The sequence below is a fragment of the Caretta caretta genome, chromosome 8, assembly GCF_965140235.1.
Source record: "Caretta caretta isolate rCarCar2 chromosome 8, rCarCar1.hap1, whole genome shotgun sequence".
In the NCBI taxonomy this organism is placed as follows: domain Eukaryota; kingdom Metazoa; phylum Chordata; order Testudines; family Cheloniidae; genus Caretta; species Caretta caretta.
In genome coordinates this window covers 64,562,449-64,588,462 of record NC_134213.1, presented here as the reverse complement: position 1 = coordinate 64,588,462, position 26,014 = coordinate 64,562,449, and the positions used below count along the sequence as shown (strand labels likewise).

The window sequence follows — 26,014 nt, the reverse complement described above, 5'->3', positions numbered from 1 at the left end:
ATTGGAAACTCAAAAAAGAGTCCTACAAAACGTGGAAACTAGATCAAATTATGAAGGATGAAAATAAAACAGCAACACTAGCATGCAGGGACAAAATTAGAAAGGCCAAGACACAAACTGAGATTAAAATAGCTAAGGATATAAAGAGTAACAAGAAAATATTTTACACATTATTAGAAGCAAGTTGAAGACCAGGGACTGAGTAGGCCTATTACTCAATGAGGGGGAAAAGACAATAAAGAAAATGCAGCAAGTGTTAAATGCCTTTTTTGTTTCAGTTTTCACCAGAAAGGTTAGCAGTGATCAGACAACTAACATAATGAACGTGTAAGTGGGGTAGGATCTCTGGCTAAAATAGGGCAAGAACAAGTTAAGAATTACTTAAACAATTTAGATGTTTTCAAGGTGGCAGGACCTGATGAAATACATCCTAGAATACTTAAGGAACTGGCTGAAGATATCTCTGACCTATTAGCAGTTATCTTTGAGAACTCATGGAGGACAGGAGAGATCCCAGAGGAGCAAATATAGTACCTGTCATAAATATAAAGGGAAGGGTAAACACCTTTAAATCCCTCCTGGCCAGAGGAAAAACCCTTTCACCTGTAAAGGGTTAAGAAGCTAGGATAACCTCACTGGCACCTGCCCAAAATGACCAATGAGGAGACAAGATACTTTGAAAGCTGGACGGCGGGAGAAACAAAGGTTCTCTCTGTCTGTGTGATGCTTTTGCTGGGAACAGAAAAGGAATGGAGTCTTAGAACTTCGTAAGTAATCTAGCTAGATATGCGTTAGATTCTGTTTTGTTTAAATGGCTGATAAAATAGCTGTGCTGAATGGAATGTATATTTCTGTTTTTGTGTCTTTTTGTAACTTAAGGTTTTGCCTAGAAGGATTCTCTATGTTTTGAATCTGATTACCCTGTAAGGTATTTACCATCCTGATTTTACAGAGGTGATTCTTTTACTTTTCTTCTTCAATTAAAATTCTTCTTTTAAGAGCCTGATTGCTTTTTCATTGTTCTTAAGATCCAAGGGTTTGGGTCTGTGTTCACGTATGCAAATTGGTGAGGATTTTTATCAAGCCTTCCCCAGGAAAGGGGGTGTAGGGTTTGGGGAGGATTTTGGGGGGAAAGATGTTTCCAAGCAGGCTCTTTCCCAGTTATATATCTGTTAGACGCTTGGTGGTGTTAGCAATAAAGTCCAAGGGCAAAAGGTAAAATAGTTTGTACCTTGGGGAAGTTTTAACTTAAGCTGGTAAAAATAAGCTTAGCGGGTTTTCATGCAGGTCCCCACATCTATACGCTAGAGTTCAGAGTGGGGAAGGAACCTTGACAGTACCCATCTATAAAAAGGGGAATAAAGACAACCTGGGGAATTATAGACCAGTCAGCTTAACTTCAGTACCCAGAAAGATAATGGAGCAAATAATCAAACAAAGAATTTGTAAGCACCTAGAAGATAATAACAATACAAAGCACCTAGAAGATAATACAATGATAAATAACCATCAAAATGGATTTGTCAGGAACAAATCATGTCAAACCAACCTAATATCCTGCTTTGGTAGGGTAACAAGCTTTGTGGATTGGGGGAAGCTGGAAATGTGATATATCTCACCTTTCGTAAGACTTTTGATACTGTCTCACATGACCTTCTCATAAGCAAACTATGGTGATAAACCCTAGATCAGGGATTCCCAAACTTGGTTTGCGGCTTGTTCAGGGTAAGCCCCTGGTGGGCCGCGAGACGCTTTGTTTACCTGAGCGTCCGCAGGTACTGCTGCTCACAGCTCCCAGTGGCCGCGGTTCATAATAAGTGGGCTATTATCAGCAGGAGAAAAAAAAACTTTTGTAGTAATAATCAGGATGGCCCATTTCAAACAGTTTTCAAGAAGGTGTGAGTAACAGTAGAGGCAAAATTAGCATGGGGAAATAGTTTTTAGTTTGTGTAATGACTCATCCACTCCCAGTCTTTATTCAAGCCTAATTTAATGGTGTCCAGTTTGCAAATTAATTCCAGTCCTGCAGTTTCTCATTTGAGTCTGTTTTTGAAGTTTTTTTATTGAAGAATTGTGACTTTTAGGTCTGTAATCGAGTGTCCAGGGAGGTTGAAGTGTTCTCCGACTGGTTTTTGAATGTTATAGTTCTTGACGTCTGATTTGTGTCCATTTATTCTTTTGCATAGAGACTGTCTGGTTTGGCCAAAGTACATTGTATGCAAAAGAGTTGGTAGGGCAACACCCATTTTTTCATGTTCTCTGTATATATATATATCTTCCTACTGTATTTTCCACTGCATGCATCTGATGAAGTGGGTTTTAGCCCAAAAAAGCTTATGCCCAAAGAAATTTGTTAGTCTCTAAGGTGCCACAAGTACTCCTCGTTCTTTTTGCTGATACAGACTAACACAGCTCCCATTCCAAAGTAATACTGTTGCCAAAAAAAAAAGCCCCAATTGGAGTAGTGTGGCCGGTTCTGGGCACCACACTTTAGGAAAGATGTGGACAAATTGGAGAAAGTCCAGAGGAGAGGAACAAAAATGATGAAAGGTCTAGAAAATGAGGAAAGATGGAACAATTGGATTTGTTTAATCTGGGAAAGAGAAGACTGAGGGGAGGGGACATAACTGTGTTCAAGTAAAATGTTATAAAGAGGAGGGTGATAAATTATTGTTCTTACCCACTGAGGACAGGACAAGAAGTTATGGGCTTAAAATTGCAGCAAGGAAGATTTAGGTTAGACATTAAGAAAAACTTCCTAACTTTAAGGGTAGTTAAGCACTGGAACAAATTGTCTGGGGATGTTGTGGGATCTCTGTTACTAGAGGTTTTTAAGAACAGGTTGGACAAACACCTGTCAGGGATAATTTAATTAATACTTAGTCCTGCCTCAGGGCAGGGGACTGGACTAGATGACCTATTGAGATTCCTTCCAGTCCTATATTTCTATGATTCAATGATATCTTGTGTCTTGTATATCTGTCACTGCAGTCACTATTCATGACTTAGCTTTCTTTTAGTCCAGCTGTAACATGTCATGGGCATTAGTAGCCCAAAAGAGGAGAAATCATGGTTTAAACCATAGCACCAGTAGTCAGGTGACATGGATTCTATTCATGACTGTGGTACTGACCTGCTGAGCAACACTGAACAACTAATCTCCCTGTCCCTCGGTTTTCTCATCTGTAAAATGGCAATAATACCCACCTCTCAGAGGTGGTGTGAGGATTCACTCATGCATGTTTATAAAGCGCTCTGAGATCTTCACATGACAGGCACTATATCTAGTGAAAGTATTTTATGGATACTTTGTCACTAGCTCTGTGCAGACAAACAAACCAGTGGAAGAGTGTGCAAGAAGCCCCCACCTACACAAACACTTGCAGTATTGTGCACAGCCTTGTCACAATTGTAAGCTTGCACTCTCTGAGCTAAATTCAGAGTAAGTCTAGAAGAAGTCCAAACTGATGTAATGTTCCTCTTCTGGTTTAAACAACATCGATGTTACAGCAGCTTAGACTCCCTTAGGGTGACTTCTTTACACTCATACCCACTTGCCAAGTGGGTGTAAGCAGGTCCAGTGGAGTCTAACTGAGTGTAGGGGATCTAACTTACACCTTCCCTCTGAATTTGGCGTTGTGAGCGCAATGATTGCTTGCGTCACTGGCAGCACTAGCTTCTCCGAAGGAGTGGGATGGGAGGAGCTAGATCCCATGGGGTGGGGTACACACTGCACACTTTCAAAGGGTGGTGGCAGGGGTCACTCTCTGTCCGGTGTTCCCCTGGCACTTCGAGACTCTGTGCCTGCCTGAGCAGCAGCAAATACAGTATCCATAGAAGTGAAACCAAGGAGGACATCTATGCCTACAATAAAACTGGACTCCCCTGTAGCTCTGGTCACTGTTTTAATTCAACACTGTTAGTAAAATGCCATTTGAAAATCTGGCCACGCAACCTGAATTAAAATATATCCCTCTGAGTGCTGAGAGGACAAATGAGTTTCACAAGGTGAAATGGGAATTTGACCTTGAACATGAAAGCAAAGCCCTGACTGCTAGCATAGAAAAATGTTAGCTTCCAAGACTTCACTTAAGAAGCAGAACTAATTAGAGAAGATTAACAGAAATGAGGCATATAATAGCTGGAATGAGGCATGACTGCAGTATGAAAGGCTGAATTTCTGGCCTTGGCATCAAGGTCAAAATCCTAAAAACTACACAGGTTGTGGTTCAGGTTTTTTTTAAAAGGAAGCGACAGATTTTGCAGATGTTCCTGTGATAGCAGCACTCATCACGTGGCTATTTTGTACACAAGTGCCTTCCCCACTCCGATATTGTTCTAAGCTGTAGTGTCATGGTATGGTTCTGAAGGCGGGCGTCTCAGTGATGGTAATGCTCAGCATTCCTGTGGCTCCCCAGGAGTTCTGTTAGAAGGGCATAAGTAATAACATGGCTGTGATGCTGGGATCCTGCAGGGGAGATTTTGAAAGGAGAGGATTTTGAGCCATGCTTCAGGGCTAAATGTTATATGTTTTTAAGGACACTGATATTTGATTTAGTTTATTTCCCAGCCCTAATCTCCCTCCCCAGTTTTTTTTAAATTGTGTCTGAAGTGGGAGTTAAAGGCCTCATCCCAATAATTCTATCTCCCCCATTCATCCCCTAGCATTCCCCAAGCCCTAAATCATCCATTGGATTGCTACAAACATCCCAGAACTGATAATGCAGTTCTTCTGATGGCCTGGCTCAGATGACTGCTATACCAGCACCGTGATAACTGACTCAGCCTGGCTGAAAATGTTTCATTTCTTTATTATCAGTTTTATGTCAATTCTTCTAGCCCTTCCCAAAATGCTTTGTGGTATGGCTTTATTTTCCAGAAGCCAATGTTATTGTAAGTGCATAATACTTCTCTGTAGTTACCACTGAAAATACAAACACTGAGCAGTTGATTGCAGAAAGGAAGCAGTCACCCATGAAGACAGACTCAAATTTTTCAGTTCAAACTAATTCACAATTCTAGTATAAAAGCTATCCAAGGCTGAAAGATGAGAGGTGAAGCAATCTGCCAGCTGTCTGAACATCCAGTATTTGTGTGTGTGTGTGCATGCATGTGCATGTGTTGATAAAATAAGTGAAATCTTTATCTGTTTGCAAAATATTTGACACAGCTCATCTGTACTAAAATAAGGTATAATTAAATCATTTGTAAGTCCCTAAGTGCATTTCCCCCAGAACAACATGTTCCTTTGTTAGCTCAGAGAACACATCACTATCATTCAGATAATATTAAAAAAATAGATTTCTAAATGACTGCATCTTGTCTGTTACATAGAAATCCGTGTTATGTATAACCACAACCCACTTGCATTTAACAGAAAGCAAATGCAGATGCTACTACCACAGAGTAGAGCTAACATTTAATGGGCAAGGATTATTACCACCATTCAGTCAGTCTTTCAAAGAAGATTAAAGAGTGTGGTCCTACTTGTGATGCCTCCTAACGCAGGGAAGGAGTCTCAAAGGGAATTCTCCTGAATCCACTTGAAAATAAACTGTTCCTGATCATAAGCTATTAAACAAAGTTTGTGTGTATAAACATAAAATAGCACGCTGGGCCTGACCAGTGATAAAACAAAATGGAATGGAGTTATACTAGTGTAAGGCCAGAATAAGTAAATCTAGAATCAGGGCTACTGTATGCTGTGTTTGGTGCTGAAGGTGCACCTCTGAGTCTTTTGGGTCATGTGATGCAGCCCATATGACACAGAAAGCCTTGAATGCAGCATAACTACTGTGGTTCTGTTGCTCAGGGAGAACAGCAGGGAGTGCTGTATGGAACACCTCTCCAGGAAGCCTTCCTGGGCCCTACAGCAGATAGGATTTTTCAGGGCAGGGTGCAGGGCTAGTACATCCCTGTCTATATGGAATCACCAGCCAACTGCCTCCCCTTGGGTGCAGTGTCTGTTGGATCTGTTGTATTCTTCAGGCTATAGCAGTGGCCACAAAGCAGCTCCACTTTTGCTCTGCAGCCTGTAGGGAAGAATTACATCTCTCCCCATCCAGCCTACCAGATCTCTCCACCGGCCAGCCTGTTTAATCAGCCCATGTGCTGGGAAGAGGATTTGGTACTTTTCTCTAGCACAAGCAAAGACCGAAGTACTGGAAGGTCCCCTATTTCTTTGTGAATTTGAATGTACTTTGGAAAAAGCCTTTAAAATGCAAAAATAGTAATTGATTTGGGCTACCTGGTGTCCTCACTCCATCACAGGAGCCCCAAATTGGCTGCATGTTGGATGTAATTGAACTAGACATGAAATGCTAAAGATCGAAAGGAACAGACAGTTCTCATTATATCAAGCAGAGGGCGTTTTTACACAGACCAAGACTTGCAAAATGTTCAGTCTGATTAAGTGTGAATATAGAATTACAAATGTCAGTGATGTTTCACTTGGGGAAAAAACCCTCCAAATGAAAGGCAAAGATGATGTGGATGAGTGTGGGGATAGCAACTGAGCCTTGTTTTATAGGTGCTACAAAAATCTGGCCATTGATTGCCCTTTTCAGTTACATGGTAGATACAGGTTTCAGAGGAACAGCCGTGTTAGTCTGTATTCGCAAAAAGAAAAGGAGTACTTGTGGCACCTTAGAGACTAACCAATTTATTTGAGCATGAGCTTTCGTGAGCCACAGCTCACTTCATCAGATGTGTACCGTGGAAACTGCAGCAGACTTTATATACACACAGAGAATATGAAACAATACCTCCTCCCACCCCACTGTCCTGCTGGTAATAGCTTATCTAAAGTGATCAGCAGGTGGGCCATTTCCAGCACAAATCCAGGTTTTCTCACCCTCCACCCCCCCACACAAATTCACTCTCCTGCTGGTGCTAGCCCATCCAAAGTGACAACTCTTTACATAATCAAGTCGGGCTATTTCCTGCATAGATCCAGGTTTTCTCACTTCCCCCCCACCCCCAAACACACACAAACTCACTCTCCTGCTGGTAATAGCTCATCTAAACTGACCACTCTCCAAGTTTAAATCCAAGTTAAACCAGAATATCTGGGGGGGGGGGGTAGGAAAAAACAAGAGGAAACAGGCTACCTTGCATAATGACTTAGCCACTCCCAGTCTCTATTTAAGCCTAAATTAATAGTATCCAATTTGCAAATGAATTCCAATTCAGCAGTTTCTCGCTGGAGTCTGGATTTGAAGTTTTTTTGTTTTAAGATAGCGACCTTCATGTCTGTGATTGCGTGACCAGAGAGATTGAAGTGTTCTCCGACTGGTTTATGAATGTTATAATTCTTGACATCTGATTTATGTCCATTTATTCTTTTACGTAGAGACTGTCCAGTTTGACCAATGTACATGGCAGAGGGGCATTGCTGGCACATGATGGCATATATCACATTGGTGGATGTGCAGGTGAATGAGCCTCTGATAGTGTGGCTGATGTTATTAGGCCCTGTGATGGTGTCCCCTGAATAGATATGTGGGCACAATTGGCAACGGGCTTTGTTGCAAGGATAAGTTCCTGGGTTAGTGGTTCTGTTGTGTGGTATGTGGTTGTTGGTGAGTATTTGCTTCAGGTTGCGGGGCTGTCTGTAGGCAAGGACTGGCCTGTCTCCCAAGACTTGTGAGAGTGTTGGGTCATCCTTTAGGATAGGTTGTAGATCCTTAATAATGCGTTGGAGGGGTTTTAGTTGGGGGCTGAAGGTGACCGCTTCACCTTCATTTTGTGCTATCCTATAACATCATTTTGTGCTATCCTATAACAGGACACACTGTAATGTGCCCTTTCGAATCCTGAAATATAAGGGCAGTGAGCAAATAGGTTGGGGTTTAGGAAGTCTCCTTCTCCCATTTGCTCCCCTCATATCCTCATATGGTTTTTAGGTGGAAATTCAAAGGGAATTTTTTATCAAGATTCTGAAATGTTCAGAAAACGTTTTGTTAAACTTCTGTTCTACAGCTGGGACTAGAACAAAAAGAGTCTTGAAGGCCCGGCACAGCTCCACTCCATCCTATGGCTTTGATCTCATCTCCGATTACATCCTTCCCAGCTCCACCAACAAATGCCAGATTCAGTGCTGCTGCTCTCACTGACAGCTCCATGCCATTTACCACACCAGCTTCTCGGCCCTCCTTGCCCAATCTGCAAAGCTGGTACCTTCCCTCTCTTTATGCCCTCCTAAATGCTAACTCTCCACTCTGTGCTGGCACTGTCAAGTGGCCATGGCTGGAGGAAAGCGAGTGTGACCAGGGCTTTTCCTTACACGGTGCCAGACTTCAGCTGTGTTTCTGGCCCCCTGTGGATCTTGAAGCCTGGTATGAGGGAGGCCAGCATGCACAGTGGAGCAGTGCTGGTATAAGCCAGTGATATACGTACATCCTAACCTGTGCTCTGCATTGTTTATCCACACCCCAGGATCTGGCCCATAATCAAAGCCATACACTTGATGCTCAGAAACAGTTTACTCTTGCACCTGAAATTCTACTGAAATGTACTCTCTGGCCAGCCATTATGGCACATTCAGCAATGGATACTTCACATATTTAAGAAAATGTATTTAAAAATCAATATCACCATGCAAACAAACCAGAGGTGCCAGTCACTGGTTTTGAAAGGTGGGTGAGTTATGCTCCTACCTGTTGATTTTATATATCATGGACTCCTCCTTCAGGTGTAAGAAGTCTGGATGCTATACTGTCACCAGATTTATGAATGGTTATGTATCCTGGATCCATTACTGAAACTTATTTTCAATCATCTACAAAATATCACCAGGATCAGATCACTGCTCAGCATATCTGATTTGGAACAACTAAGATAGGTGGCTGCCTTTTCAGTGCTAAATTATTGCACTTGATTTTGGGAGCTCCTGTTCTCATTACATAATAAATGCAAATTATTTGAAATGCCTTATATCCACATCCTTATTGACATGTAACGTTATTGGATGTTTTTCTAAACAATATGCTCTATGAATTATTTTGGGGAAATTCTGTGTCCTCTGTCATACAGGAGGTCAGACTAGATGATCACAAGATTAGATGGCCTTGGAATGTATGGACTGTCTGAGCATATTGCTCCTGTTTCAAAGTCTTTGCCTTGGCTCCCTGTCAAATTATACATTGATTTCAAAGTCCTTTAACTCCCATTCAAAGTTATGAATAAATGTGGCACAGTCTACATAGCAAATCTTCCCTCTTGCTGAGTACAGTTTTCTTCATGATCCATTCCCTTTGTGGATGGACAGCTGGTAAATATGGCCCCCGGAGATTACACTCAGTGCTGAGGTTCTCCTTGGCTGGCACAGAGCTGTGAAAAGGCTCCTACTATCATCCCCAAAATGGGGATATGTTGCCAGAGGCATAACCAACACACAGTGTACTTCAATTATTCTCAGCTCTCTGTGGCCACTTGGGTTCCACTGGCAGCTTGAACATAAATTACAGCAGCCTTGAGGCTTATTATCTGAACTAGGTGCCAGGCAGGTCTCTGATAGCCCCAGAATACAGGAGGCACAAAGATGGTTCCCACAGACCTGGAACAATGGAGACTCAGGGCCGTTGTGTTTGTGGCTGATTATTTAGGTAGGAATCAGCACTTGGTTTGTCCAAGTTATAAATCTGAGTCAGTATGATTCTGTGTGCCCTGTCTGTGGGACTCGCTGAGATCTAAAGATGCTTTGTCTGTCTCATTCTAGGGGAGATTAAAGAAATAGGATTCAATCGTGCCTGGCCTTGTGCAGATGAGCCAGGGGAGGAAGAGAGCTCTCCCTTTGAGCAGTACTCACTCAGGATGCATAGGCACAGTGCCAGACCATGTGCTCCCCAGCATACAAAGACAGCTCCAGGCTAGTACCACTGTCCCCGCTAAACTCTGCACCCTGGTTAGTAGAGTGGGACTCAAGCAGGAACCATTCACACAGTGGTTTAGTGGCCACACTTCTAGAGGCATTGTGACTCCAGCCCCCATTGCAGAGGCTGCATAGAGGCTACTCCAGCCTGAGCTTGCAGCAACAGCTGCAGAATGCCTGGAGAGAGAGGATTATTTCCCTGTAGCCCCAAGGGGTCCTCTAATCCCAGCTGCTTGGGCTATGTATGAGAGAGAGGCTTTGGGACTTCCTGCAGAAATATTGTACTATTTGTGCAAAATAGTGACTTATTTTCTAGAGGAGTAAAAACCAATCAATATAAAGTGAATGTAAGACTCTAACTTGAAAATCTGTTTCTGTTTTTTGCCAGGTTATTTTTAATTTAATCTGAGAGGCCTTTCACTGATAAGGCCAATGTGAAAAACTATAAGGAAATAAAGAAAAGTTCAATTTAAGGACTGATTGATAAACTATCTTTAAAATCAACGATCGAGAATAATAGTATCATCTGCATGATGCCTGTTGTCTGTGCATCCAGATTTAGGATAAAAGTCTCCCCTAAGAAAAAATAGTAAGTATCAGGAACAAAAATAGTCATATTTGATTATTTTCTTGACTCTTCAAACACTGCAAAGTTGCTTAGAGGTTAAAATATTATGATTGATTTTTTTTTTATTTTTAAAGAGGTGTCTTACAATTAACCAAACAGTGAATATTTAAGTTGTATGGAAAAATCTAATTTGGCTGATGGGGTTTGAAAAGCCTTTTAAGTAATCCTGCCTAGTTCCCATGGTTATTGGTTAACTACAAATTTTCACTGAGTTCACACCTGCATACTTTGTTGGAGAGCATTTGGAATTTCATTGCTGTAGGATCCCTAGCTATTTAATTCAGCCAATGTGGCATTGAACAAAATCAGCTTTACCTGTTTCAGTGTTATATGGATACATAGTATAACACGGAACGATTAATTATTATTATTATTCTCTGCATATATTTGCTGCCTTTTATCCAAGGAGCATTGTGTGCTCTTCAAACAATTAATTCAGCCTAACAATACGTTTAGAGTTAGAGAAGGATTATTCCAGTGCTACAGATGCTAAAACTGAGACACACAGATATTAAGTGACTTACTCAGCATTATATATGAAAACTGCAGAATAGGACCCCAGTTTCCTGGCTCTCTGTTCTGTGACTTAGACATAAAATCACCCTTCCTGGGTTCTATGGATATACACCCTAATTTATTTTGAATTTACTGGACCAAATTTAAATGATTTTAATGTGTGATACACCCTTGGACTCTGACACTCAGTTAAATATCACACTCTCATAAAGTAATCTGTGTAGGTAAGGGATTGGGAGATTTTTTCCATCAGGATAGGTAGACTGGCTCAAGAGAAGTGATCAAATTTGCAAGTGTGCATTCACTTTTCACTTAGAATTTTACACTTGCATATGCAAATACTGTTCACAATTATCTATTGTGCACAAGGAAGTTAAGTATTTGCATTTGCAACTGCTGAAAAATTGACCAATAAATATTAAATTCCTAAATACACAATAGGACATCATACCAGTGATGTGAACCCTGAACATTACAAACAAATCCAAGTCTCGTAAATTGTGAGTTATACATGTTACCAATCTTTTGATGTACGAAGTGCATTTTGATGGTAAACCTCTGTAACCTGAAGCTAAACCACGAGGCAGAATCAAGTCCTGAGAATTAACAAAATATACCTTTGTAATAAAATTGCAATTCCACCAGTTCTAACATGCATGACTGCCCACTAGAGGAATAACTCCCAAGAGAAACACTTGACAAGGGGTAAAATTTTGGAAAATGCCTATGTGACGTAGGCTCCTAAGTTTCAATCTCAAAAGTGACATTGTAGCCAGGTTTCATTGAAAATCAATAAGAGTTAGGCTCCTAAGTGCCTAACTCACTTTAAAAAAAGGGAATTAGGCTCCTAAGTCACATAGGGCCAGATTTTCAAAGGTATTGAGGCACCGATATGAATCTTCAGGTGCCCCAATGGGATTCTCAAAAATGCCCAAGCATGTTAGTTGCCTAACTCCTATTTCAATCTGCATCTTTTGGCACTAACGCACCTTTGAAAATATGGCCCTTAAGCACTTCTGACACTTTTACCCATCTATATATACAGTTTATTTGTTTATATCAGTGCTCAGCTCTCTTAATATTTTATTACTGGTCTCTCACTACATTTTCTCTGATACAAAATATGTCAATGCTGCAAAATGATGTGCATAACCTGTGCAGGTAGCTGGAAATAAATGATAAATACCCTTCATCTAAATTCTTTTCTTTCTTGTTATTGATGTAATAGATCATTATTCATAGACAACACCAATTTATAGGGTTGATTAATGATCTTCCTACTGAATCACCTTCCTTTCCCTAGGTCTTTCTGATTTGTGACTATTTATATTCCTGTATTGAACTACCCAAACTTTTTTTAAAAAGAATAAAAAGCTGGTAAGTTAGATTTCAGCAGATTTTGCAAAGGTAGCAATCTTCCCTGAAGTTGATATTTTCTCATTGGTGGTCCTAAAGCTCCAGACTGTTAACATTAACTACAAAGGCCAAATTAAAGATCCACAGTCAAGGTCTGTAGACTAAATTAGTAACTAACCTGAGAGTGAATTTTCCTACTTTAAAGATCTCACCTTGATGAGTCACCAGTTGCATTTTCCCTTTAGTATCATTTTCTCATTCCTTTCTTTAGAATCATTATTTCTGTGTGCTTCATAAATGCACACATCTACACACACACTCATAAACAAATGCATGTACACACACACACACACACACACATACACACACACGCATTTTTATATAAACAAACAAATACAGTAAAAGCTGTGTCATGTGGCACTTTATCAACCAGAAAGCTCTATACACTGGCATTTCTGATCTTCATTGAAAGTTTGGTTTATAGTCCAGTTGGCACAGGGCTGGCAGGCTCACTACCTGACTCTGCGTGGCTCCCCGGAAGCGGTGTCATGTCCCTGCTGCTCTGTGGTGGAGGAACAGGCGTGGGGGGTTTGGAGTGCGGGAGGAGGTGTGGGACACAGGCTCTGGGAGGGAGTTTGGATGAGGAAGGGGTTTGCGGATGCCAAATCCGGGTGGCTCACACACCCAAACTCCCTCCCTCTTAGCTAACTGGAATTTTTGACGTACCAGCACCCTCTCTTCCCCCAACATGGTGGATAGCAAAGCTTTTACTGTACATGGAGAAAGCATTTTTGAGAGGTCAGAAAGAACAAACAGTTATAACACTTACATATCCTTCCTGTCTCTGCCAGTTTTGACATGGACTTCAATGGGAGCAGCATCAAGCTGTTGCACATAAATTTTCAGAAGCGTCCATAAATTTTGAGTGTTTTCATTTTGGCAAAACCACACTGGGATATCTAGAGACTAATGTAGAGAGTCTCAGCACCCCTCAGTTCCCATTTTAGCTCCTTCACAAAACATGCAGTAGGGATGGCTTTCTCTCTATATTGGACTGTGAAATATTTAATTGCTGTGTTGTAATCTGGTTGTGTTGTTCAGTTATTGAATGATGGCTATGAAAAGAAGTGGAACCTGACCCAGTTCTTTTAAGAGCTTAAGAAGTTACTTTCAGTTATTAGGAAGACACAGATAATAGTAATGGGGGATTTGATTATTAGAAATATAGACAGAAATATAGACAGTTGGGTTTGTGATGACTGGGAGAACCACCTGGTGAATTGCCTGCTGGGTAGGAAGGTTGCAGATCTCTTGAGACGTCTAGATAGACTTATGTGCAGTCGTGGAGAGGACCTTGTGGTTGTGGTGCATGTAGGTACCAGTGACATGCACCACAGTGTAGGGAAAGGTAGGAGAGAGGTGTTAGAGGTGTAATTAGCTTATATTATTTGCCAGGTGAAATTCTTGCTACCACAGAAATTTTGACTTTACTCACAACTTGCAGAAGTTATTCCCTTGTGCATGAATTACAGTGTGGCCAGTGCCACTTTATATCCTTGTGATTCAGACAGTTTGCTTCCAAAGGCAGCGAGGAAATTTTGTGTGTGTGCATTATAATGAGGTACATAAAAGGAACTTAAAAAGGACTCCAGTGAAGTTAAAGTTCTCACTTTGGGCTTACTTTGGATGATTATCTGAATGAGAAAGAGGAAGAAATATTTTATTTATGATGAAATCTGTGCAAACCAGAATTGAAGGGGAAAGCCACAAGGCTCCTCACATTAGCACTCTGACATAATTGAATGCATCTCTAGCTGCCACTGCATTCCGCAGTTAACTAATGAGGAACTATTAAAGTACAGTATCTGTTATGAACTCATCAAACATTCATTCTAACAATACTTCATGATTCCCTTGATTGCTGGGAACCTGCCTGATGTCATCCTGGTATGCATGAGGGACCATCAACATGAGCAAAACCACAAATGTCTTTGTAAGAAGAGCTTTATTCCGACTACAGTAATTAGGCATTAATTAGAAGTTTACTGAGTAATGAGAATAGTTACAAGAAAGAAAGTCCTTGTTCATAGGGAAAAATTACACAGTGCTCACATTTCAGAGGGGAAAAGGAGGAGGTCAAATAAAGCTGAGATATTTTGCACAGAACTCCCAGATGGAATGACAGTCTAATTTATGTACATTTGGGGTAGAAAATTATGGAATAGTATACATTAATAAATGGTTGATTTTTTTCAACTGAGCTGAAAAATCATGAAGTCACTATAATGGATTAAGATAGTTTTAGATTTTAAAATTTATCCAGTGAATTTTTATTAATATTAGATTATCCTTCATTAGAATTAGATTCTTCATTGTGTAGAGTCTATGATAACATAAAGCAAACAACAACATTGATGATTGGTCTGTTATAAAACTGGGTTAAAATCTAAGGCCCTGATCCTGCAAATGACTTCTCTGAGCTCAGAGGTCTGTCCACACAAAGTCAGCCACAGAGTTGGGGCCTAAATCACACCTACATTTGGCACAATTCACTTTCAATGGTCATTTTAGAGAGATAATGTGCAGTTAAGAGGCCCATGTCTGTCCCTAGCTACATGGTGCCAACTTCTATGAGATAGTAGGATGGGAGCAACCTGTTATCCATGTTCTTCTTGATTTTTGGCAGAGTTCACTGCATCTATTATTCTATCTGGTGACGCATGCTCCCTTCTCATGTAGATCTCAAAATATGTGGGAATTTCCCAAAAAGAGAAATTCACTGTAATTAGTTCATTCATCAAAATTTCTGAACACAAACTAATTTAAACTGCTGCCTTGCATGCAGCAGAACAATATCCATAGTAGGCTTGCTAAGTGTCCGGTTTTCAACTGGAATGCCTGGTTGAAAAGGGACCCTGGAAGCTCTGGTCGGCACTGGTGACCGGGCCGTTAAAAGTCTGGTCAGCGGTGTAGTGGGGGCCCGGAGCTAAGGCAAGCTCCCTACCTGCCCTAGCTCCGCGCAGCTCCCAGAAGCGGCATATAGGTGCCCAGGGAGGCTCAGCGCACTGCCCCTGCCCCTAGTGCCAGCTCTGCAGCTCCCATTGGCTGGGAACCGCAACCAATGGGAACTGCAGGGGTGACACCTGCGGGCACGAGGGCAGTGCTGGAGCCTCCCTGGCCACCCATGCACTTAGAGGTTGCACTGCAGGGAACTGGCAGCTGCTTCCTGGGAGCCGAAGTAAGTGCCGCCAGGACCCCACACCTCCCCAACACCCTGCCCCAGCCCAGAGCCCTCTCCCGCACCACAAACCTCTCATCCCTGGCCCCACCCCAGAGCCCGCACCCCATCTGGAGTTCTCGCCCCCCTCAAACACCCGAATCCCCTGCCCCAGCCTGGTGAAAGTGAGTGACGGTGGGGGAGAATGAGCGATAGAGGGAGGGGGATAGAGCGAGCGGGGGCGGGGCCTCAGGCAAGGGGTGGGGCAGGGGTGTTCTTTTTTGTGCTATTAAAAAATTGGCAACCCTAATCCATAGCTATCTATGGACTGCAACCAATAAATCATAACAAGATCTTCATTGTGTATCCCCAAACTTACCATTATATGGGCCTTTAATGGCATGACAAAGCTTCTGTCCCACTGGTAGGACTTTGTGTGAATAAAGTTTTAACTAAAGACTTGAAGTGGCTTCTCTTGTAGGGAGGCTTTGTGGGGAAAAAATTGGTATATCTCTAGCTGTGCCTGTTCATGCTTGGAGGGTCCTCAAAAAGGGATAGAATCAGAACAAAAGTTGGTGGGATCATAAAGAGAACACTGATGTACTGTACCATTAGAAAAAGATGAATGGGGAGAATTTTGAGCTGAAATTAGTGCCAGCCTTAGCTTGATCAAAGTGTTCACATGTGTAGCTATTGTTGATTTGTCAATCTACGTGTTCTTTCATATCTGCCATCTAAATGAAAAATGTAACTCTCAGGGATAGTCTGTGGATTTGCGAGACTCCATGGAAGACATTGGGCATATAAAGCAATGATTCAGTTACATAAATACATAGCCACTGTGTTTTTATCTGATTTAATATTTCCCAAATATTGTTCATATTATGGAAAAGACCTCTCTACTGATTTTTTTTGTAGGAGAACTCTGACATTTTCATTAAAAAAAGGATATCTGAGAATGAGTGAACTGAAAATTATCCATGAAAATTAATGATACTATCTTTCATACCATTACAGCTTTGGGATGAACACAAAAGGTACGGTTTTCTCTGAATTGTTTTACAGTGCCATGTATAAGCAAACACAGCAGCATGGAAGCAGCCTATATAATATATGAGATCAGTTGCAGTATTTTGTGGTATGTGACGTGCACGTCTGTGAAATGAGAGAGATGTGACACACCTGGACTTCATCTTTCCACAAACTAGAGTGTTGTGGCATAGCCATAGTGGTTCTCAACCAGGGGTATGCGTATCCCTGAGGGTACGCAGAGGTTTTCCAGGAGGTACATCAACTCTTCTAGATATCTGCCTAGTTTTACAACAGGCTACATAAGAAGCCCTAGTGAAATCAGTACCAACTAAAATTTCATATATACAGTGACTTGTTTATACTGCTCTAAATACTGCGTGCTGAAATGTAGGTACAGTATTTATATTCCAATCAATTTATTTTATAATTATATGGTAAGTGAGAAAGTAAGCACTTTTTCAGTAATAGTGTGCTATGAGACTTTTGTATTTTTTTTTTGTCTGATTTTGTAAGTAAGTAGTTTTTTAAGTGAAGTGAAACTTGTGGTCCAAAGACAAATAAGACTCTTGAAAAGGGTACAGTAATCTGGAAAGGTTGAGAAACACTGGCATAGCCTACATGATTTTTCCACAGCCAATAGCCATGTGTGTGATATGCCTCCCATTTCATCTACATGCATGACACTAGACACACCGTGCTGTAACTCCTATTGCATACTGCTACAATGTATAGTTGCAGGTATATTGAACAACAGCTGGTCCTAATTATTAACATCCTAATTAACATCCTAATTTTCTGATGTGGAAAACATTAATAAGATGTTAGACTGCTGTTGTGTCTCTTACAGCTATAGACAAGAGTTCAGATCCAGACTGGATCCTGGTCTGCACTTCCCCGGTGTTTGGTGGTATTGGAACCCAGAGTTTTGGTTTGGCACACTTTCAAGTAATGGAGCTGTAAATCCATATCTGAGCTTCTCAAAAGTTCAGTGCTCGTTGGATCCAGGTTTCGACTCAGACTCTTTTTCACTGACAGTTTTATGTATGGTACCATGTAACGTCTCTTTATTGCCTAATGTCTAATACAGCGGTGACCATCCTGTGGCTCTGGAGCCACATGCAGCTCTTCAGAAGTTAATATGCGACTCCTTCTATAGGCACCGACTCCGGGGCTGGAGCTACAGGTGCCAACTTTCCAATGTGCCGGGGGGTGCTCACTGCTCAACCCTTGACTCTGCCACAGGCCCTGTCCCCACTCCACCCCTTCCCGCCCCACTTAGTCTGCCGTGCCCTCGCTCCTCTCTCTTCTCCCCCAGGGCCTCCTGCACCCCACGAAACAACTGATTGGGAGGGAGGGTGAGGCACTGATTGTGAGGGCTGCTGGTGGGTGGGAGGCTCTGGGATGGGGGAGGTGCTGGTGGGGGGCTGCTGATGTATTACTGTGGCTCTTTGGAAATGTAGGTTGGTAAATTCTGGCTCCTTCTCAGGCTCAGGTTGGCCACCCCTGGTCGAATATTACACTTCCAAGGTATCCTGCCTTCACGTATTTTATTTCTATATTTATCACTGTTAAGACACAGTCAGAAATAATCATTCAAATTATTTTGATAGTCTGGTTTCTTTGCAGAAATATGTGTATCTGATAATGATACTCCCTGTTATAAAAATTATCTACAGACTTCAAGGAAAGAAAATAGCTTGGGATACTATTATGTTCTTTAAGTACCTGGATTACAAATCTTGAATTAAAAAAAATGTAACTTGCCAACGGAGAATTCCCTTGCTGGAGGGTTAACGTCTAAGGGCATAAAGCCTGAAGTCAGCTCCTTCACCAGCTCCCCCCTGCCACCACAGTGGACTTTATGCCAATGGCAAAAGACCCGAGGCTGCTCTCACAGCGGGGGTAGGCCAGTGGAGAACTAGGGAGCTATCTGCTCTGTAACATGGCCCCTTCTCCTTTGCCAGAGGACAATTGAGCCTAATCTCCTCATATTTTTTCTCCAACAGCAGCAATCTCTCCCTCTCAACCAAAGCACCCCATCTAGCACGTTTGAGAAAAGAGATGAGTTTTTCACTATGACTTAAAGAACACCAGGTTGGGCACTGGCAGATCATGGAAAAAGCATATTCCAACATCATTGGTCCTTCACTGAGAATCCTTCGCCACTAATACCAGATGTTTCAATTTAGCCTCTATAAGCATGAGCACCTCATATGACCTCAACTTCTGTGGGCTGAGATGGTAACTGAGGTAGCCAGGAGGCCCAAACCATGTAGGGCTTTATGAGTATAGTTGACACCTTGAATCAGCTGAAGCAGAAGCAAACAGGCAACCAGGAAGTAGGCATCTTCTGCACCAGCTGTTATTTCTGAGTGCTCTTTAAATGTGGCCTCATATGGGTAAATCTATACTACAATAAAAGACCTGCAGCATGGCCACAGCTGGCCCTGGTCAGCTGACTTGGGCTCAGGTGGTGGGGTTAAAGATTGCAGTATACATGTTTGGTCTTGGGCAGGAGTCCAAGCTCTGAGACTCTGCAAGGGGGGTGGGTCTCAGAAGCTGGGCTCCAACCTGAGCTCAAACATCTACACTAAAATTTTTAGCCCCACAGCCCAAACTGCATGAGCCTGAATGCCTCAGGTTTTTTATTGCATACCCATAGACATACCCATATGGACCAGGAAGAAATTTAAGCAAGAGCTTTAAGTATTTCCATATTCAGAACAGCAATTACTCAAGTGCTTAATGTGAGGCACATACTTAAATCCCATTGACTTTAACAGAACGGAAGCTTATGACTAAAGGTAACCCCCTTTTATATGCAGTCCTGAATAGAGAGCCTTCCTGAACTGGGCCAGAGTGTGCACTGAAGTTATTCAATGTGGAAGTCACAGAGGCTTAGTCTGGTCTGATTCTAAAATAAAAGGTTGCAGCTGAATAAAAGAACTCCACTTTTCTACACCAAAAAACATTTGGTCTCTCCCTCGGTTAATACACTTTAATGATGATTACGAACAAGTGGTTACAAATGATAGCCAAAGAGAGAAGCTAAAATTGATTCTGCTGTACAGCATGTCAAACAGTAGGGTGTCTGCATCTGAGGTGCAAATTACCTTACTGATGGCAGACAAGATAAATATTGAATCATTTGAAAAGAAGCAAAGAACGTTGGCCTGAGCCTTTCAATTAAAAGGCAATTTCACAATGACATATTAAAGTAGAGCCAATGTTTCATTCAAGAAATTTAATATCAGTATCTGAGGTGGCAGATGTTCAACTATATTTAGAGTTTAAATAGGGAAAGACGGCATTTTCCACTGCTCTTCATCAGCTTTATCTAGCAGCTTCACGCATTTTATTTGTAACATGAATTAAAAATACTGAGCTCAATGGCCACCACCACTTGTGGTGTCTCAGGAGAACATAGTTTCCTGTCTAGAAAATGTTCTACAGTTAGATATTGTTTTCATATCCCATGTAAATGAATTGGCTGAACTGTACATTAGACACTTCTGTCATGCTCACTGTATACAGGCGACATACATCAACCCCCCAGATCTGAACACTTACATATCTAGAGCTGAATCTGAACTTTGGAACTCCAGACCATCCCTTCCCTGGTATGAATATGGGATGAAACTTGGGAAAGATCATCATTTATGCCTCTGACACTCTTTCACAATCAGAGGAAACTGCATGTTGAACAAGCCTCCCGAGCAGCCTTTGCACCTCTTCTGCTCTCTTACTCATCCCTGCCTCACCACTGCACTACTCTGTATCGCCACTTCCATGGGGAGTACTGCTTCTTGCTGATGGATGGGAGGAAGAACTGCTCTCAGGATGTCAGCTCAGGAAATGCAACTGATTTTAAGGAAAAAAAAATATCAAGTATGCCATGGGACCCAGTGTAAGTCAGACAAGAACTAAACTATCAATGTTTATTTCCTGCTGTGTAATATTTGTGGGTGGGGATGCTGGGCACCTCAGGTCATGCTAGTGATCAGATTAATACATTTCATATGTAATTATTCTTTGTTTCCTAGGGGATAGTGCACCTGGCACTGGAATATACTAGGCAACAAATTGATTTTGAGGGTGATTAAGTGAAGAACAGTGCTCAGATACCATGGTGAAGAGCCTGGCATAAATGCTGAGATTAAATGGGTGCTGAAACTCGGATAATCACAAAAGACATTTGCCATCCTGAATATACTGTGGTCACTATTAAAAAGTCATCTTACCCCAGTGTAATACCTGAGTTACTGGAGTATTTCTTCCAGATTCCATGGTTTAGTAACTGTTGACAAATGCCTATGTTTTAATGGGTACCACTGTATATCAATGCCGTAGCAGGACAAAAAGATTTTTTGGCAAAACAAATGTTTCCTTTGCCACATGAGTGTTTTGAACATTCTGTGCTGTTGCTGCCTCATTTCTTCCGATGAGGTCACTTAAGAGATGGGGTTTGGGAAAATCACGCTTCAAGGATAGCTTCTGAAGAAGTGAATAATAATTACATGCAGAGTGGGATGTGTGAAAGTGGAGTGATGTAACTTGGCGCAGATAGCATCAACAAGGAATTAGATATTGTTTGAGAGAAGATAATATTTTATTTTTCTGGGCTGTGATTTGCTGGCTGAAATTCCTCTCACTGTACAGTTTGATGTTAAGTGATGTGAGTACATCTAATAACGTAAGTAAAACACAAGTTTATTAACTGCAATTTTTCGAAACTCTGTTTCATTAAAAAAGCTGTTGTCCCCCAACTTTACAGAAGGCTATTATATGTTCCCCTGATTACATAAATTCCCAGTATTATGAAATTTTTGGATGTCTCCCAAGACTTTAATAAAATGAGGGATTTCCTTGTACTCAACACTTACATCATGTTGTACAAGAATTAAATAACTAATCCTCTTAACACTGTTTGAAGTAAATATTATCATTGTGTCACATACGTGGAGACTGACACTTGATAAAAAAGCACCTTGAGTTGTCCTTTGAAATTATCTTTTGTGTTCTGGATTTGTGTGGGGAAATCTTTTTATATCAAATTCACAATAATTTACAAATGCTAATTAATCTAAAGTCAGTGCTAAGTAATATTATTTCTGTTTTAGATATTTCTATGTGAATGTAAAATTAAAACATGGTTACAAAGAAGCCCTACTAGGCAGACTCCTGGGATCTTCAATGGGATATAAGGGTACTCAACACCTTGTAGAGTCAGTTCTTAAATGTATTATAGACCCGCACCCAAGCCACTGTCAAATCCCACCTTGCCCAATGGAAGAATGAGAAGCAAGGAGGTATCCTGCTGGCCAGAGCACTGTGCCATAGTGCTGTACTCTGCTGTTCTTCTAAGTAGGAGTGTCCACCATCTGCCAGCTAGTACTCACTGGTGACAGAAATATATGCACTTGCCAGCTGCTGAGGCTGGATACATCCTACTCAGCAGATAACCCCACTTAGAGACATGGTGCCTGATTCTTCACTGCCTTGACCTTATGCAGACATTTACACTTGTGCAAAGTGTGTAGTAAATGCTATCATTCTGATTTAGTACCACTGTACATTCACTTGCACTTGCTCTGCACAGGTGTAATTGATTGTACAAGATGCAAGGTGGGGGTGAATCCAGCCCAGGGCCATCATAATGCTGAACGCACTCCCATGCGCTAAGTAAAGCTGGTAGAAAAATGGAATTGCTCTCCCATGGAAAGTCTGAGATTTTGAAATTTCATTTCATCCCAAATCAGGACAAAAAATTAAAAATTTGCAATTTTTCACAAAGGAAATATTCTGAAAAATTTCATTTTGATCTTATTAAAACGTTTCATTTCAATAAGGTCAGAACATTTCAGCTGACTATCATTTTGACCTTTACATTATAATATATAATATTATATGTAAAAGCTGAAACATTTAAATTTTTATATAATATAAATTATAATAAAATATAAAATATGAAACAAAACATTTCCAAAATTTTGACATAATCGCAACGTTCCTGCAAAACACACACAACCTCTTCCTCGACAAATTCCTGACCGGCTCACCCCAGCTGTCTTTTGTGTCAGGTGTCAGGTTTTATGAGTGCTCTGAGTATGCTTACAGGATCAGACCTCACTGGCGAGATAGACGTTCTCCTGCCTAGTTTTGAGAACCCCACTCGTGAGCTTCGGCTTAAGTTAGGGCTCTGAGCAGCTCATTAGCTGTGAGATGGTGTTGGCACTTAGGTGCTTTTGCGAATGCCAATTGGTGGAAATTCAGGTGCCTTGGGGAGTTAGGAGCCTGTGGGGTTAGGCAACAACTAAGCAGCATTTTTGAGAATGTTAGTGGAATCTTAATGGTAGATTTAGGAACCTAAATACTTTTATGGATCTGGGCTCTAGTGCCTGTGTTAGACTAACTGTTGAACTATTTGGGGAAAGATGTGCCCAATAGGATAAAATTATTTGAAAAAAATCAACTTCTATAACCATGTATACCTATTGTCGCTCATATTTTATATAGCCTCAGTTTTGCTGCACACCCCTTATACCTATGTCATGGTCTCCTTTTATACTTATCTTAGAAAATAGCTGTAATCAACAATTTTGTTTACCGCTAAAAAAAACAGTAGCTAAAAAGTTCTTCGAAAAAGTTTTATGCCATAAAGTACCCTGTTGAGATTGCAGAAAGTGCAGTACTTAAAAATCTATGTTGGTCCAGTCCTTGCTGTGGTTGTTCCGTGACAGTCTTCCACCCAGTGCAAAGCAGTCACAAATCAGACAGCCAACTGAGAATTCAGTCACCACACAGAATCCTCAGGTGGTATAAGGCAACCCCCTGCTAGCCCTCCTCCCATATGGACATATCTAGAGAAAGGAAGAAGGTCTGCTTTAGTTTGTGCCAGGGTTGATTTGGGCTGATTGGGGAAGGGAGTTGAACGGTGACAAAAACTACTTTTGCCTGCCCTGGGGTCCTACATCAAGCCAGGCTCAGCCAAACCCAGGACTGAGCCCTGCAAATTGATATTATTTTTGTTGTTTCTTTACTGCCTCTGGGGTACTGCTTGTGGCTTACATTCAAGGGCCTACGCATCGATCAGTGGCTTGTGTGTGTGATACTTTTACTATAACATTCTTAATCTTATAAGCTTTCTGTGTTTTCCCCTTTAACACAGTATCTGTCATACCGTAATTTGCCTGCATTGTGCAGAAATGAAATCTCTTCATTATCATCATTTCAATTCCTTTAATTACAGTAGAGGATTCTCTCCAAGCGACATTTACATAGAGATTTAAAGGCTGTTTGTTTATGAAAAAGTACAGTGACTATAAAAACTGCATCTTGAAAATAAAAGTTCCAAGAAGTCTTTTTCCAATAGTTGTCCTGCTGTAAGATGTTTGGAAAAGAACATTGGTGCAAGCAATGACTACGTATCGCAGTACGTCTTCCAGCAAGAAAACTAATCAGAAACTATACTTGAATGTATAAGATATGTCACATTAGTCTTCCTGGCTCTAAAGTTTTGTTGTAGTTTTTTTAACAGTGCTAATTCATGGAACTGTTTCTGCTGGGTGTTCAGGGTCTGATTTACGCTGAGCTGTAAACTGTACAAGTAACAATCTGACTGATGCAGCAACAGAAGGTGACCCAGATTACAAAACACTGTACGCTAATGCCAAGTCTTCTTTAATGCCAGCTGCTCAAAGCTTTGTCTTATTGCAATTCAAACTCAGCAGTCACCAATCACACAGCCTCTTCCCACAGACACACACTCTTGCCGTCTTCATTTTAAACATGTTCAATAGCTACTGCCTTTCATAAACTTACATCAGCTTCACCAGCTGAGGCCATTTAATCTCCTTGGATTCTATTTACTGTCATCCAGCTGACAAAATTATTAAGGAAACCCATTGTGCATACTTCAGCTTATGTGGAAGTTTGCTGAAGAGATTTCTTTAATAAAAATGATCAGACTAAATATCAACTAATGTTGATATTTACACAGGTTAAAATCAAGGCTTTTAAACCACAAAACATATCATATTTGTTTAATTAATTTTCCTACAGTTTTTTTAAAAAAATGATTGTATGGTAGTGCTTAGACAGTATCTTGATGGACACAATAACAATACATAATCGAGATGAGCAGTTAGTATAACAAGTAATATGTTGGATTAGGAAACAAAAGAGAAATCTCCATATTAACACATCATTTTAAACATCCAGGTTTAAATGGACTGTTTGTCAGTTTCCAAAAGTGCAAAGGTTGAAATGGATGTGTATTTGTATGTGAATATTTCTTATGGGTTTCCTAGCACCAAACTTTGAATATTCAAACAAAAAAAAATTTAAATGCTTTCATTCTCTATGAACATCAAACAGTGTGAACACTCAGATCTTAAAGCCATCTGTTCTATGAATTTATAAAACTTATAGTTCCCTGGACCAACTCATTTTGGCATCTTTAACCAATGGCTTAGAGGCTTCCTGACAAAATTAGCTTTCTGCCAGAGGTGTTTATCTAGCCACCTAGCCCTAGGACATGTCAGAATGATAAGAAAAAGAGGAACACTTACTTTTTAAATGGATGAGCAGCAAAAAACTGAGGTAGAAGATGAGTAGAGAGTTAATTCTTGAATGAGCCATATTCATCTTGATAGGACATCCTCCTCTAAGTTGCCTAGTTGCCAAGGGGCTGGTGCTGATCTTTACTGCTTTCTCCTCACTTCTGAGACCAGGATGATAGCCAAGACACAGAGTCCGCTACATCCCATCTCTGCCTGTGACTCTCGTCAGCTTGTTCACTGCAAACCTACAGACTTTGATTCAAAAGGCAGTTGTGCCTGTTAAGATTTTAGCTGAGCATGTTTGGGTGATTTTTCAAACCTGGTGCAGATTTCTCTGCTGCATGGATTGGAGTCCTTCCCCCTGGCTTTCTATTATAGATCTGTGCGACTAAATGCCTAGCTCAAATTTCACACACAATTCCAGGGTAATCTGTCAGGCTTTCAGAAAACAACACATTTTATTCTTTATTTAAGGCTCCATTATATCCCAGGCTCTCTGATATAACATTAAAGAACCATTGCTAATAATAATACTTTGTACATTTTGCATTCCTGCTGTATTAACCCCCCTTACAAAATGGATTAGAAACATGGAGCAATTTCATTTTAGCTACAAAAGCCAGAGGTATTCCCTTCATCTTTGGTTAGTTATTTATAGTGTCTTTTCTGTACTATATATAGCTATGGAGGTGCATTAAAAGGGGATTTTGCCCAAGTGCTCTGGTCTTCATTAGAACATATTTATAGTTCCAAGCTCTAGGTGGGAATCTACCATCATCTCCATTACAAATCCTGGTTTTCTGGGAGTTTATAAATTCAGACATAAAAGTTTG

At 40.9% G+C, this 26,014-nt stretch overlaps 1 protein-coding gene across 8 annotated transcripts in view; it reads right to left on the bottom strand.

Moving 5' to 3' along the window:
• CRB1 (crumbs cell polarity complex component 1) overlaps positions 1–25,456 on the bottom strand; it is a 163,124-nt gene extending 137,668 nt beyond the window's left edge. For 7 of the 8 annotated variants that reach the window (XM_048861063.2, XM_075131550.1, XM_075131549.1 and 4 more), the window contains exon 1: positions 25,191–25,455. In XM_048861063.2, coding sequence (XP_048717020.1) covers positions 25,191–25,266 — 76 coding nt within the window. In that variant the 5' untranslated portion in view covers positions 25,267–25,455. Of the gene's footprint in view, positions 1–25,190 lie in introns of all 8 variants that reach the window. The other variant, XM_048861064.2, reaches the window with a different exon arrangement.
• Positions 25,457–26,014: the final 558 nt, after the last annotated feature.